The 15,924-nt window shown below is 42.2% G+C and overlaps 5 protein-coding genes across 5 annotated transcripts; 4 read left to right on the top strand and 1 right to left on the bottom strand.

Annotated features, from left to right (window-relative positions):
- Positions 1 to 1,170, top strand: PV07_00125 (uncharacterized protein; the record flags this gene model as incomplete). The annotated part of the gene is made up of 1 exon (XM_016386546.1): positions 1 to 1,170. One exon carries the CDS (start codon positions 1 to 3, stop codon positions 1,168 to 1,170), a length of 1,170 nt encoding a protein of 389 aa, XP_016253474.1.
- Positions 1,171 to 1,191: 21 nt separating this feature from the next.
- On the top strand, positions 1,192 to 1,575 carry PV07_00126 (uncharacterized protein; the record flags this gene model as incomplete). Its single annotated transcript, XM_016386547.1, has 1 exon — positions 1,192 to 1,575. One exon carries the CDS (start codon positions 1,192 to 1,194, stop codon positions 1,573 to 1,575), a length of 384 nt encoding a protein of 127 aa, XP_016253475.1.
- A 523-nt stretch (positions 1,576 to 2,098) lies between these two features.
- On the top strand, positions 2,099 to 3,728 carry PV07_00127 (uncharacterized protein; the record flags this gene model as incomplete). Its single annotated transcript, XM_016386548.1, has 4 exons — positions 2,099 to 2,375; positions 2,424 to 2,710; positions 2,789 to 2,910; positions 2,992 to 3,728. The coding sequence occupies 4 exons, from the start codon at positions 2,099 to 2,101 to the stop codon at positions 3,626 to 3,628; spliced, it is 1,323 nt and encodes a 440-aa protein (XP_016253476.1). The 3' UTR covers positions 3,629 to 3,728.
- Positions 3,729 to 3,949: 221 nt separating this feature from the next.
- Positions 3,950 to 4,846, bottom strand: PV07_00128 (uncharacterized protein). Its single transcript, XM_016386549.1, has one exon. The coding sequence runs from the start codon at positions 4,646 to 4,648 to the stop codon at positions 4,022 to 4,024; it is 627 nt and encodes a 208-aa protein (XP_016253477.1). The 5' UTR covers positions 4,649 to 4,846; the 3' UTR covers positions 3,950 to 4,021.
- A 350-nt stretch (positions 4,847 to 5,196) lies between these two features.
- Positions 5,197 to 6,924, top strand: PV07_00129 (uncharacterized protein). The gene is made up of 4 exons (XM_016386550.1): positions 5,197 to 5,505; positions 5,573 to 5,981; positions 6,035 to 6,432; positions 6,498 to 6,924. The coding sequence occupies exons 1-4, from the start codon at positions 5,354 to 5,356 to the stop codon at positions 6,808 to 6,810; spliced, it is 1,272 nt and encodes a 423-aa protein (XP_016253478.1). The 5' UTR covers positions 5,197 to 5,353; the 3' UTR covers positions 6,811 to 6,924.
- Positions 6,925 to 15,924: the final 9,000 nt, after the last annotated feature.

Genomic DNA, 15,924 nt, shown 5'->3' on the forward strand with positions numbered 1-15,924 from the left:
ATGGCTTCCGAAGATTCCATTCCAACCGCTGTTAAAAAGCTTTTCAAGAACGAGAGAAAAGAGTATGCTCTACCTGATGGCTTTATCTGGAACGAACAGAAGAAAAAATATTGCCAAGGCGACTTGTGGATATTGCTTCGAACGCATACATACTCTGACTGGCATGGAATCCGTCGACATATCGGTCCTCATGGGGAGAGATCTCGCCATCAACTGATATCACAGCCTAAGCGAAACGAATTCGGCTACGTCTTTTGCCATCGAGGACTCCACGATCGCGCTAGAGGAATCCCCGAGAACTCGCTATTGGCCGTGGAGAATGGCATACGGGAAGGGTTTCACTTCCATGAGCTCGTTGGAAATCTGAGCATACGTCCAGAATCCACATCAGTCAGCGAGAATATTTTCTTCGCTCACGATAAGACTCCAAGGCATGTATCTTCGAAGACACTTAGGTGGACCTTCTACAAACTGAGTGGAATTAGGCGGACAACACTAGTCATAAGGAATTTCGATAAGGGGAAGGGTACTTATGCGAATTCATATTTAAATACAACCCAGAAGGTGCCATTTCTTCGTGATCTTGATCTAATCTGGCGACATGAGGTCGGTGAAGCTGTCCGCGGCGATGTAGACGGTTCTGTTCAATTCGACCTTAGAGGCAAGGACTTTGCCGACTCATTAGCTCACTTTTATGGCCAAACTGACGTCTCGAGTCCACGCTTGATTCTCAAGAGATACAATTCCCATTTTTCAACGTACGAGAAACTGAAGTCAGCGACTGAGAAATCCAAGCTTAAAAAACCACGCGGACACTCGCTTTACGATACGCTACAGCAATATCCTTACATGGCGATCATGAGCTACGAAAATATCTGCGACGTGTTCAGAACTCAACTTTTGTCGTTCTACATTGCAAAAGAATATTGTTTCATACTTGAAGTCGTCTTGACAGGGCTTGGACTAGGCTACAACGTACAGAATGGAACGGCGAGAAACCCAATGGACGGCACTCCTCTCAACGATCGCGAGGTCATTTTCCAGAGCTGCGTAGATCGTGCCATGATTGACGTTGGCCTGGAACTCAAAAAAGAGAATCCCCTGGTCATTTTGTCGTCGTGCACGCGACTATGCGACATCAGAACACCCGAGGGAACGGAAATGACATGAAATATGAAGACGGGACAAATGATGACTACGCCGGACGGCGAGCAAGGCCTTGTGAAACGGCTACGATCCATGCACGGCGGCTTGTACCCGCAATCATATCTTGTGGTTGTTGATGATCCGTACGCCGAGGTTGCGGCGCGAACATGGATTGACGAGCACGCTCAGCTGGATCGGAGCCAGCTGCTTCACATGACATACAATGATTGGATAGAACAGGGTGAGAAAAAGGCCGCGGGGCTCGTTGCTGCAGTACAGGAACTCAATGGTCCTTTTCTGCCGAACCAAATTTCTGGTCCTCTGGACGATGATATTACTCTTGTAACTGGTATTGAGGACAAGCGGTGGCGATGGTGGTGGCCGCGATTCAAGGCAAAGTTCGTGAATGCGGAGCAAAAAAATGGCTGACGGGATTTGTACTGCTGCTCTTGATATTCGGTTGATTCTTCGGATGGACCTCACATTGGGACTGAGTACTGCAATCGTGGAGATACTGTAGTAGTGAACTTGGACTTGAGCGCTGGCGGTGCTTCAGCCTCGCCGGGACTTAGGAGCCTTGTAGCTCTGTGCATGTAGGGAATAAGAGGCTTCCTCGACGCTCGCCAGCGCGAGAAGACACCAAATCACCAGGATTCGATTCAGGAGGACTCAAAGATAGGACCTAGTTTATCGACGGTGAGTGGCAGGTAAGGGGGAGAGAGAGGGAGGGTGAGTTGTGGGCGAGTCGACTATAAAAGCGGCACGGGCGGGGTGAGCCCAGTGGCCCAAAGGGAGCGGTGAGCGGGATTTTGATTTTCCACTGTCCTAAAGCGGCGTGGCAGATGTTGGGGGTTGCAACACAGAGAGAACGGAGCGTTACTCTTTCATCACAGTCTACCAACAGATACTTCCTGATCTTCTAAAATGTCTCGGTGTTTGCTAAAGAGCCGCTATGCCTGTCACATTCATCAACCGAAACATAAGAAACTTCGAACGCGGCAGCGAATTGGCCGCCATCAACGCTCACCACGCTCATATCAAACATGAGAAACGGCGCGAGGCAATACGAGACGCAGCTCGCCAGCGCAACGCTCGGCTGTTAAGCTACGTCGAGGCACCCCATTCCCCCACGCCCCTTCTGGTGCGTCACATCGGCGGCTTGCGGGATGACCCTTTCTGGACTCTCCCCGTGGAAAACACCTGCGACGCCATGTTGGGTTTTGACTACCGTGAGTTCCTCCGCGACAGCCCCCTTTGATTCTACGCTCATGGGACAGACTTCCAGGTCTTGTGCCCGCTGGCCCTGAGCTTGGGCAACTACAACCGAACCCAGCACGAGTGCATGAGGATCAATGTGCTCCAAACGGGCATGTATTGCAGTTCGATGATCGCCCTGAACTTGACCATGCAGAGGCTACACCTGGAGAGCACCGCGCGCCTTTCGAGAGCGGCTCTCTACCACCTGAACAATGCTGTCGCTCAGTTGCGGGAAGCGCTACAAGATCCGGCGACGAGCACCGGGGACATTGTCCTCGCCACCATCTTCCCGATGGCTGTTGTCTATGTACGGGTCCCCGCGCCCTCTTCTGACCCGGGTCAGCCTGAAGGCTCATTTATGGCATGGCTAATATGATGGGCACAGCGTATGTTGAACGATCACGCCGCTTTCAATGCACATGTTCAAGGCGTCCGCCGCATCGTCGCGCTGCGTGGAGGGCTCGATCGGCTGGGGTGGAGAGGCTTCCTGAAAATCTCGGCGGTCGGGTAAGATATCACGAGCATCGCTCTAGGCGGGCCTGATTTTCTACGGCTCACTAACATGGCACCTCGCCGCGTGCTGGGCAGGATGTTTGAATCTGCCGCCGTGCTGCACCGCCAGCAAGCCCTGCGCAACCAGGACGAAGCACAAGGCCTCAAGCTCCCCGCCGACTCTGCGGTGGAATATCCCTCCAAGCCATTCCCTCGGGCGTTGCGGGCAAAAATCTCAAAGTTGCCTCCGGGATTGGCGCGCCTCGCTTCTGGGGGTTGTCTCAGCCTGCAGTGCATCAACTTCCTCCAGATCTTTTGCGAGTGGCTTGCGAACAACAGCTCGACTCCCGGCCCCCACGACTCGATCACGGAACTCGGCCACGATATCCTGGCGATGGCCGGGCTGAGCACCACCGAGCGGGTGCTCGCGGTGGCCATCCAGGCGTACGTGAACTGGTTGGAAAGGACGGTGCGGCGCTGGAGCAACTTCTCGTCCGAACACAGCGTCAAGATGCAAATTGCGCTGTTGGCCCGGAAACCCGACCTGGACGCGTGCGACGGGGACGTCCTCGCCTGGGGCTGTCTGGTAATCAGAGACACGACTGCGCCAGGCACGGCCTCGTGGGAATGGGCCACTAAGCATCTCTTGACGATGGACCTGGACGGAGAAAGAGAGACGTGCCTCGATCGCCTTTTCTTCAGCCGCCCAGGCTTCGCATCGGAGATGAGTTGAGCGGAAGTGAGGATCGTCGAGGCCATCACAAACAGCGCTGGAAACGGCATAATGAGAATGTAAGCTTGAGCTGGCTGGACTGGGCAGCTTTGGACCACCGGACCGGGCGCTGCAACACTTGTATAGCCAGAAAGATATAATCTGAGAGAGAACAGAGAGCATCGTCATGCTAATGTGACCGATGTTCCAGAGACAGTGTGAAACATGAGGTGGAAGGTTGAGGGACCGCCGTGTCTAAGCGACGTATCCTTATTGCAAGCGAAGATACTCTGCAATCTGGTAGAGAATCTTCTTCGTATGTATCAGGCACGGCCCGCCTAGCACCCTGCACGACGCAGTTATTAAATGCTTTTATTGAGAGAGGAAAAATACCCGCGCACACACCGACCCGTCTCAACCGGGTTTCCTCACTGTCGCATCCCACACGAACCAACACCGCTGCCTGACCTCATCCGCGCTCAACCTCGGAATCCGGATCGTCTCCAGATCGTCGCATCGTTCATACTCGTCCACAGAACTCAGCGTGCGGGTCTGTCTGGTGGGGAAGAACGCGGTGGGCTCCTCGTATTCGTAGAGCATGAGGAATGTCCCCTGGGACACAACTTCCGTCGTCCCCTGCGGGACAGGAACTGACACCCCGGCCGGACAAGCCGTCCAGGTATGTGGCACGCCCGGGGCGATGGTGACGAGGCTCTGGGGCGGGATCACGTAGATGTCGCCGTTGAGCTCGACGAGGGCGACGCCGTTCAGGACGACGATGCGCTCAGCGACAAACTTCTGCGGCGGAGAAGGAGAGGAAGGAAGAGACGGGGGCGCGATGTGCACGTGTCGCGGCAGCCTGAAGTCGGTCGAGAACTCGATGAAGCCAAACTGGCCCGCAAAGGCCCTTGCGCCGCCTGCATCCAGCTCGTGCATCTCCACCGGGATATCGCTAAAGGGGTGTTTGATGTTCGCTCCCTGCCCGTGCACTATGGTGCAGCCATTGGGCAACGTGATCCCGCAGCTGTTGGCGGTGGACATGATGGAACTTGATCCGAGTCCTTTGGTCTCATGTAGCGATGGCAGCTGTGTGTGCGTGCTTCGGCACAAAGGCTAGGCCCGAGAGCGCGAGACCAAATATGTCCCTGTAGAGTTTCTGGATGTTCTGGTCCTCAAGTGGCTCCCAATGAGTCACTCTCACTCATCGGCCATGTAACTTCAACTGCAATTGTAACATATCACAGCAGCCTCAGTGGGCAAGGGAAAACGTTGGCGGTGGCCAGCCCCCAAATAAGCAGTTCTTCGGCCTGGAGCAGGAAAGCCTCGGCTTCACGCAAAGCGCGAGGGCGCGATCCCTAAGGCTGCGCCTGAGTCGTTCGCTTAGAGTTTTCCTTCCTGCTGTGACTAAGCTCTAAGGCCAGTGGGCTTTCGCGCCGAAAGATCCTGTCACGATCCAGTGCCAAAGGGCCCGGGTAATCCTTCTGGCAAGCACAACCTTGGGCTTAATTTTAGCGGTCGATGACATAGTGGGCGTTTTGGTGCCAAGAGGAGTTCGACATGTCTCGCGACCACGAGATGGTTGGCCCGGAGCAGAGTGTTTCAATTGATACGCGTGTGCCGAATGGAAGATATAAAGCATGGAGTGATAGCCACCGCTGATGTGGATGGATTCTATCAGCAAGCAAAGACACAATCCACCAAAATCAAAAACTACAAGGAATCGAATCAAAGAATAAGAAACAACACATGGCGCCTGTTACCGTTCTCATCATTGGCTGTGGCGTGGCTGGCCCGGTCCTCGCAGTCCTCCTGAAAAGAAAAGGATACACTCCGATTGTATTTGAGAAAGTGAAGCAGTTGGGCGATGTTGGGGCGTCGCTGATGTTGATGCCGAACGGGTTAGTCCTCCAAGGCAGAGGAGCTGGAAGCCCTTATGCTTCTTGTACAGAACTGACTGGGACCTAGATTGAAAGTGTTGAACTTGGTCGACATCACCGCAGAGATCGAGAAGGAAGCGCTACCGCTGCAAGGATTTCTCGACTGCTCATCCGATGGTGAAGTTCTCGGCTTCTCCGAAGAGCCCAAGTCGTTCAAGGAGAAATACGGGCAGCATGCAATGGGAGTCAAGCGCACAGGGTTGAACCTGAAACTGAAGGACATGCTGATTGACATGGGCATCGACTTGCGCGAAGGCTGGGAATTGGAGGACATTGAGGAGAACGAGGACGCCGTCACGGCACATTTCAAGGGTGGCCGAAGCGTGACAGGCACCTTCCTCATCGGCTGCGATGGCATCAAGGCGGCCTCCAGGAGAATCCTACTGAAGAACAAGGGCACTGGTGAAGGACTGCCCTTGTTCAGCGGACTTACACAGGTGAGCCATTCCGGCCCGGGGTTGGGATGTTGCACCGACTGATCGCTTTACAGACCGCTGGGCTCTCTTCGACACCACAGGCGATGAAAGGCAAAGCATACATGCAGAACTTCTACGGTGAAGGAGTCCACATGATCACATACCCAGTCTCCCCCGACGTCACATCCTGGGCATTGACACTACCTGAAGAGACCGGCTCCGAGGCCTCGTGGGGTCTGATCACGGCAGACGAGATGGACGAGCGGAAGCAGAAATTGCTGGCTCACCTCGAGCTTTGGCACGACCAGTCTCCGGCGGCACTGATCCAGTCAGCCGCTCGAATGATCAAATTTGGGCTGTTTGATCGAGACGAGATGAGGCCCGATCAATGGCATACGAAGCGCAGCGTGTGTGTAGGAGACGCCGCGCACCCGACAAGCCCCCACCTTGGACAGGGGGCTAACCAGGCATTGTAAGGGAGTTTTTGCTTTTGAAGACTGGGCACATGGTCAGAAACCATAGCTAACATCTAGACAGGGAAGACTGCTATCACCTCAGCCATGCATTGCCAGAGTTGGTTCCCGACGAAGATGACAACCAACGAGTCCTCGACGAACTGAATGAGAACCTGCCAGCAATCTTTGAGGCGTATGCAGAAAAGAGGCAACCTCGCACTTCAGCCTTGGTCAAAGGGGCACGAACTCAGGGACAGATGAGAGTCGTGACGGCCGGGCCACAAGCGTGCAAGGAGAGAAACAAGAAGGTCGCTGCTGCCTGGAGGGATACTGCGGCGGTAGCAGCCAAGTACGAGGCACTTTGCCGAGAGCCATTTCAACAACAGGCAGCTTGAGACCGGGATGGGTGTATAGTATAGAGGTGTTGGTAACTTGTGTCATGATTGTACATTAGGAGAGGACATTTTGTTGAAATCTGGATTGCAAAAGTCTAGTTCCACAACTAACGCACCTTGTCCGATTCTGTTCATCTTCAGAATTACCTCCGATCGAGGCTAGGGGGTCCAGGGTGATACCCGGGAGTGACGCTGGTTTCTGAAGAAGAGTAAAGCAGCGATGCCAGGACTGCAGTCCTGCCAGCCACAAGGACTGCAGTCACCAGTCCTAACTGCAGTCCCTTAGTCATCCGCAAACGAAGCGATATAATTAGTGGAACTAGTTTGAATCTACGACCTAATATAGACCTTAGCTAATCTAGTATTTCAGGTACTGTACTGCCTTAAAAGACCTTACTAAAAGGCGATTACGATCGGCTATTATCGTTCTCTTTAACTAACTAAAGATCCTCTTAAGTTCTATAGACATTATAGATATTAATAGAGTATTAAAAGCCTACTAACGAAGGCTAGGGAAGTCGTAGATAGACTACCATTAGAATAGGTTTTTATCGCGCTAATCTATAAAAGGCGTTAGTTAAGTATTAATATATCTATAGAAGTCATCCTCGATCATAGAGGCCTCGAAGGCTTATATTTACGTAATAAATGTACTAAGAGACTATTATTAAGTAGATAGAACGTTCTTAGGCGTATTTTACCTATAGATAATCTTCTAGATTCGATAATTCTTTATAATTATAGGTTTGATCTAATTTATAGTCTCGTTAGTCTAGGATAGCTTAAAATACAAAAGAAAAAGATAAGGATTAAGAAGAGCGCCTACTATATAGATCTTATAGTTCCTATCTATTAGATTATTATAGATTTATAGGACTTCCTAGGCGTTTCATAATAGACGATTAGAGGGTTAATGTGATGGGTTGAACCCAGGAGAAGGCTCGGTTCTGGCGAACCAGCGCCAAGACTAACGCCAGGAAATGCTGCCTCCTGATTAGTTAAGATTTGCCTATATAATTTACAGGCGAAATGCTACCTCCTGATTAGCCTAGGCGTATACGGTGTAAGGGATGCAGAACCCTAACAGCTAAGACACCGTACGTAAGGGAAGGTAAGGAGTTAGAATAAATACGTAGGGGAAGGTAAGGGGCTGGAATAAGTACGTAAGGAAGGAGTAAGGAGGTAAGGATACTACTTACCTCCTTACGGCGTATTAAAGGATATAAGGAGAAAGGAAGGACAGCCATTCCTTCCTTCTCTCTCCTCAGATTTATCCTCCTTATTACTAGGTTAGCTAGCTAGTTATAGAACTCTTTCTAAACCCTCATAGTTAATACTAGTTAAATACTATTATGTCCCTCCTTACGTTCGTTATGTTAGACTAGACTAGCACTATTAATTAATAGTTATGAAGTTCTTAACGTAATAACTAAGTATATCTAGTACTAGTAAGGTCTCCTAGATTACTTCGTAAGAGCCGTTAGTACTAGTACCTTTAAGCCTTAGTATTATCTCCTAGAATAACCTAAGATCTTTATTGTTCGGAGGACATAGAGTATAATAGGTAGATTGGCTCATAGGATCGTACCATTAGGTAATGTACGTGACTGTTAGGAAGCTTAGTTAAGTTAACTATCTGAGAGGAGAGAACGCTCTTATATAGATAAAGGAAACACTACTAGATAGCACTAGAAACACCTAGTAGGTGGATTTCTAAGCGCTATTAGTAATAAATCACACCACTAGTAACGCCACTTATATCACGTGATAAGACGCTCGGCCTAGTTAGGCTATACGTCTAAACGGCGATATTCCACAGTTATATATAACTTAATTAGGTACCTTTTAAGTACTAGTTGAAGATATATTAATAACGCTCGAAACTCTACGCGTTCTATAGCGGAATAAGGGATCTATTACTATATAATCCACTAGATAAGTAAGTTCCTAAACTAATCGATATTATACCTAGTTACTAATAGCTTAAAGATTAACGGCGTCTATTACGTAACTAGCGTCGTAACTAGTTACGGAGTAGCTAGATCTTAACTAGTAACGCTAGTCTCGTCGTTATCCTAGTTATCTAATTACGCGTATTTACTAAGATTCCGTAGTCCTATCTTAAGTGGCGATTAACGTTCGATAAGGCACTATATTTAGTAGTTAAGATAATAGCGTTATATAAATTATAGATCTACGACCTAGAACTTTCCTCTTTTTTCTATTAGTGTATTCCTCGCTATACTACTAGATATAAGACGATTAAATTCCCCGGCGCCGATTAGGTTAATAAGGCATAAGAGACTATATTCGAGCACTAATTCGCCTATTATTAGTACGCTACGATAGTATCGAACTACTTAATGATCGAAAAGCGTTAGATGTGATGGGTTAAACCCAGGAGAAGGCTCGGTTCTGGCGAACTAGCGCCAAGACCAACGCTAGGAAACCATACCTTCTGATTGGGTGTGTTCGCCTGTACAATGTACAGGCGAAATGCTGCCTCCTGATTGGTCAAGATGTACGCAGTGTAAGGGATACAAAATCCTGATAGCTGAGACACCGTACGTAAGGGAAGGTAAGGAGCTGGAACAAATACGTAAGGAAGAAGCAAGGAGGTAAGGACACTAGTTACCTCCTTACGGCGCGTTAGAGGATATAAGGAGAAGGGAAGGATAGCCGTTCCTTCCTTCTCTCTCCTCAGATTTGTCCTCCTTATTACTAGGTTAGCTAGCTAGTTACAGAACTCTTTCTAAACCCTCACAGTAATAACGGTATTAAGCGACTACGATCCATATAATCATTAAATAATGATGGGTATTCAAGCGAGTTAGAGTCGCTACAGTCTCTAGCTAGTGGCTAAGATAGCGATAACTTCTTAGAGTACCGTGTGATGGGTTGAACCCAGGAGAAGGCTCAGTTCTGGCGAACTAGCGCTAAGACCAACGCTAGGAAATACTACCTCCTAATTAGTCAAGATTTACCTATATAATATATAGGCGAAATACTACCTCCTGATTAGTTAAGACGTATATAGTATAAGAGATATAAAGTCCTAATAGCTAAGACATCGTACGTAAGGGAAGGTAAGGAGTTAGAATAAGTACGTAAGGGAAGGTAAGGAGCTAGAATAAGTACGTAAGGAAAGGAGTAAGGAGGTGAGGATAATAGTTACCTCCTTACGGTACGTTAGAGGATATAAGGAGAAAGGAAGGATAGTTATTCCTTCCTTCTCTCTCCTTAGATTTATCCTCCTTATTACTAGGTTAGCTAACTAGTTATAGAACTCTTTCTAAACCCTTATATTAGGATAAATCTCTTATTTCTTATACCTCCTCTATACGCATTAATAATAGAAATAGATTTATTATCTATATTAGGTCTAACTCTACCCCCGGAGTAAGTAGCGTAGTTATATTAGATAATTTAGATATAGAATTAGCGAATAGAAGATCTAGAGTAGCTACTCTAGAACTAGTAGAATAGTAGGAGTACCTCTACTCCTAAGTTAATATTATAGGAGAATAGTAACGTACGGGAACTAATGACCGTACGCGAATTATTAGATTAGAAATATTAGAAACTCCCTAAACTCCCTAAGTTTAGCGGAAAGCGGATAGAATTTCGACTATAGCTTACGTAGATAAAGGTGAAGCTTAGTATTAATAAGGATAAGGATACTAAGATTATATAATTTTAGTATATATATAGTAGACTATAAGGAGAAGCCCTTATATAAGTTAGCGCCTAAGTAGACGTAGTCACTTTAATAGACTAGATAATAGTTTAAGGTCTTTTTACGTAACTATAGGCGGCGTATAAAGACTACAAAGTCACTAAGTAAGTATCTCGGAAACTTAGCTTTATACGGTAAGGGATAAAGACATTTAGTACGTTCCTCGCCGAATTTAACCGTATAATACTAGACACTGGCGGTCTTAGCTAGGATAACTAGATTAAGAAGACCTTCCTAGCTAACTATCTATCGTACGAGCTATAGAATACGATTATAGTAACTCCTATCTCTAGTTCCTATAAGGAGTACTATACGTTACTTTATACCGTTAGTACTAACCTAAAGAACCTTTAACGTAAGAAGGGATAGGATAAGCCCCGTATAATAAAGGGCTCGTCAACGCTAATTGAGGTTACTCTAGCGGAAGACATAATAGAGTAGGAGCTATTGGACGCTACTACTATAGCCGTCGTACGTACGTAGCGCGCTTAATAAGTATCTAAGGAAATATTAGATAAGCGAAAGGAAGTAGGACGCTATCTTCAATATAGATTAGGAGAATACTTTATACGCTAATACTCCCTACTTCTAGTAATGCATCCTTAAGTAGGACGTATAGTAGCTACGACTATAACTATAGAAGAAGAGGGTGAAGAAGATCTAAAAAACGAGTAGCTCCTAATAAAAGTCACTATTAGGAGCGTACGAAGATTTAGGAAGTCTAGTAAGGATTTCGAGGCTCGATAGATTAGTTACCTTTCTTAGTACCTTTAATAGTGAATAAAGAGTATTCTATTATTACGAGCTGCTATATGACACGTGAGGTGTCCACAGGCAAACCCACGGTGGTTTACTTAGTGATATAGTAGGGAGGGACGCTATAGCTGAGACTAGAAACTAAGTATATAGTATATAGACCTATACGTATAGTAGATGATCGTGAGGAACTCGATTCTATATAACTATTATTAACTATAAGGAGAACTATATAGCTAAGTATAGCTATATACTACTCGGGATATATATTTAATATATTACTCTATTAGACATATTAAACATATCAATATGTTTCTAAGCCTATCTAGGTATATTACTCTATTACCCCATTAGGTTATACTAATATATTTACTAAGACACTAGCGTCTAATACGTTCTCCTTAGTCGACCTTCCTCCTTATCTTTCCCCTTAGCCTCCTATATAGTCGGTTCATAATACCTCCCTCTCCTTTAACGTATACATTACCCTTAACGTACTTAAGGTGAGCGTATCCCTCTCCTTCTACCTTTTACTTCCTCCTTATGACTAATTATACCTAAGGTTCCGAAACCCTCTTAATCCTAACGATATCGTAACTTAAGTAACGCTATTATAAAGCTTAGCTCCCGCGCTCCTAATCTCTACTTAGAGTATACTAAACCGTACTCTATCTATATTACTTATCGTAGTTATTCGAAGTACGGTCCCTATATTAAAAAGAATATAACTTATTATAGTTACTTTTCTAAGGCCGAGTTTAATCGACTTAAAAATAAGAAGTAGGAGTTAATTCGGTAAGGTTAGGAGGTCTAAAATTTAATATTAGCCTTAGCTAAGTAATTATTAGAAACTTAGTAGTATATCGCTAATATAAATAAAAGAGTAGATATCCTAACGAAGCATTAGGAGGATATAGTGGATCGTAAGGTAGTAGCCCTAGGTCTACTTAATAATAATAATAGTATAGATATAGCGATAATAGATATGAATCCCTTTATCTAGGATAATCCAGCTTTTAACGTAGTCATTTTTTCTAATCCGTCTCTCTCTTTTCTTAAGTTTAGGGATATAGGATAGCTCTCTAAGTTATCTAGTTAATGATTCTTTAGTACTATTACTCTTTATTCTAGTTCCTAGGCTTAATTCTAAATAATCTAATATAGTACTAGTAGTATTTAATAATAAGTATCTTAAGTACGTTTTCCCTTAGTTCCTAGGTATTAGGTTCCGTTATTAACTAATATACTAGATATTACGTCAGTACTAGGAACCCTTAATAAGCTAATATCTTCTCTAGCTTTATTTCTTATATCCTATAGAGTCCTACATTAATTATTCCTTACCGACATTTAGTATTAGTCTTATTTTCTAGTTTTAGTTCTTTCGGAATAATAGGTCGCGTACCTATTCTTTAATAGTATTCTTTCTTTACTCTAGATAGTAAGTTATCGCTATATTCCTAAGTATTCTCTAAATCGTTATATCTTAACTACTTAACTAGGTATATATCGATGCACTTAATAGCTTCCGATCTAGGGCTAAAGTTAACTAACCTCTTAATCTTATACTTTAGTTCTTCTATTTCCTTATCGATCTCTACTAGTTCTAGTTTCGCGTTTAGATCCCTATATAGTTCTAGTAGGGATTTATAGAATACTAGATGTATTTCTAGTGTCTTTAGGAGATCTAGTTTATATATAACTAATCCTAGTTTCTTTTTAATATAATATAGTCTGATTTTAGTGTAATCTAGTTTATCGCTTAGTCGTTTTATTTTAATATTTTTTCTTCTTATATAGACTATCCCTCCCTCTTTAAGGTCTAGTCTCTTAGATCTTCTTTTATTTTCTCTTTCTATTATTTTTTCTAATATTTTTTATAACTCCTTTTATATTATGTTATATAGTTCTTTTATTTTATCGACCTCTATCCTTACTTCTTCTAATATTAGTTTCTTAAATTTTAATATTTTAAATATATTTAGATAGTATCTATACGTTACGTAAAATAGTGATATTCCTATTACGGCGGTGCTATTATTAAATGCTATTTATACCGTTAATAGTAGTTATACCTAATTATCTTACTAGTAATTAACGTAGTATTATAAATATTATTCTAGTATTTAGTTTATTCTTTCCATTTAACTATCTATCTATAAGTAGTATACCGTTAATAGTTTCGTATCTATTCCTAAGAGGTCTATTAAGGATTACTAAAATTATAATATAAATAGCTTATCTCTATCTGAGATTATTTCATTTAGTATCCCGTATTATAATATAACTATTCTAATGAATAAGTAGACTAGATCTTTTACTATCGCCTTTTTAGTAAATAATAGTATATATATATACTTCGTTAGTCTTTCAATAACTACTATAATACTATTATACTCTTTACTCATAAGGGGTTCTTAAGATATTAATAGTTTTATAATAAAGTTGATTATAATAGAGTCCTATAGTCTATTTAGTATTTATAGTACTATAAGTAATCTATACGATCTATATTATTCTTTCTTTATTTTCTTATAGGTATCGCATTTTCTAATATGTTCTTTAATATCTTTTCTAAGTCCTTTCCATAAAAAGTCTCGTATAATTAGTTCGATTATTTTTACGATTCTAGAGTATCCTATAAGTTAACTATTATATCTTTCTCTTATAATATCTTATTTTTACCTTTTAGTAAGTTTAATGTCTATAATTACTAAATTATAGTCGTATTCTCTATATTATAGTATCTATCCGTTAGTCTTAAGTAACGTATTAGATTTAGGTCTTACTATCCTTATATAGTCCGGTCTTCTACTTAACGCGTCCACTTAACTATTTTTAGTTCCTTTAATATAGTAGATTCTAAAGTTATACCTTACTAAGGTTTCTACCTATCTCACTTATCGTCTATTTAGATCCTTTATCGTTATCTAATAAGTAAGGTTCTTATAGTTAGTAAATATCTATACTAAGTACTTTACCTCTTCTAGATATACTCTCTATTATCGTAATACTTCTATAATAGTAAGTAATTCTTTATTATAGATATCGTAGTTTAATTCTAGTTAAGTTATTTATCTTAAGTAGTAGGCTATAGGTCGTAATTAGCTATTCTTATCTTTCTATATAAGATATATCTCTATTATCTCGTCTAACGTATCGATTTTAAGTATTAACTCCTTTTCTAGATTAAATAATATAAGGATAGGTATAGAGATTATCTATCCCTTTAGTCCTTTAAAGGCGTATTTATATTTATTATCCTAGTTAAAGATATAGTCTTTCTTTATTAAATTTATTAGGGGTACCGCGATTCTCGAAAATCCTTAGATAAACCTCCTATAGTAGTTAATAAGACCTAAGAACTATTATACTTCTTTTATACTTATTAGTATAGACTAGTCGTTAATAGTCTGAATTTTATTAGGGTTTAGCGCTAGTCCTTATAATAATATAATATAGTCTAGGAATACTATTATATATATATAGAATTCGCATTTACTTAATTTAATTAGTAGATCCTTCTCTTTTAGTACTTATAGGACTTTCCGTACGTATTAGATATACTTATCGTATATTTTGGAAAATATAAGGATATTGTCTAAGTAGGCGACGATAAACTCGTCTAAGTACTCTCTTAGGGTATCGTTAATAAGTTCTTAGAAGGTAGTTAGTACGTTAGTCAGTCTAAAGGGTATTATCTAATACTTATATAGGCCCTATCTAGTCCTAAACGCTATCTTTTACTCTTCTTCTTCCTTTATCCTTACCCTATAGTAGGCGTCTCTAACGTTAATTACTAAGAACTATTTAGCTCCTAAGAGTTAGTCCTATAATTCGTTAATTCTTAGTATTAGATATCGATTTTTCTTTATTATTACGTTAAGGCGTCTATAGTTAATATATAGTCTTAATCCCCCGTCCTTTTTTAGTATAAGGAGTACTATATAAGTCACTTTTAACTTTAAAGGTCTAATAAACTCTTTTATAAGGTACTTATTAATATACTCTTTAAGGAAGTCTTCTTCCTTTTTAGATATTAGGATTAGTTATGCGTAGTATTCTAGATTATTTTCTTCTTCTAAGAGTATCTTATAATCCTATAGTTTATATTCTAGTAAGGCCGCGTTATCTTCTCTTTCTTTAGCGAGGTCTTTAAAGTCTTTATATTCCGGTAGTATCTCCCTAATACTAGAGCTAGCTAGTATACGTTCTATTAGTCGTACTAAAATCGTTCTTTTTAGAGTCTTTAAGGATAATTAGTCCTCCCTTTATATAATACTATATTTCGTAAATATTACTATTCTCGTTTACTAGTTAATAGTTAGGTTATATTTTTAAAGCTAATCTATTCCTAAAACTATATTATATCTTAGGATATCTATTATATCTAAGTTTATTATTTCCTTATATTTCGTAATTATTAATAGAACGTTTTTTATTTCTATCGTTACCTATCTTAATAGTTATCTATCTACTATCTTTAAGAGATATAGAAGTCTTTTCTTCGCTTTGTATTCGTATAGTTTTCTAGCTATAGTTATACTTATATAGCTCTAGTTAGCTCCTAAGTTAATTATAATAGTAATCTAAATATTCGCTAATTCTACTATAAGGGCTAC

Source organism: Cladophialophora immunda (genome assembly GCF_000835495.1).
Source record: "Cladophialophora immunda strain CBS 83496 unplaced genomic scaffold supercont1.1, whole genome shotgun sequence".
Taxonomy (NCBI): domain Eukaryota; kingdom Fungi; phylum Ascomycota; class Eurotiomycetes; order Chaetothyriales; family Herpotrichiellaceae; genus Cladophialophora; species Cladophialophora immunda.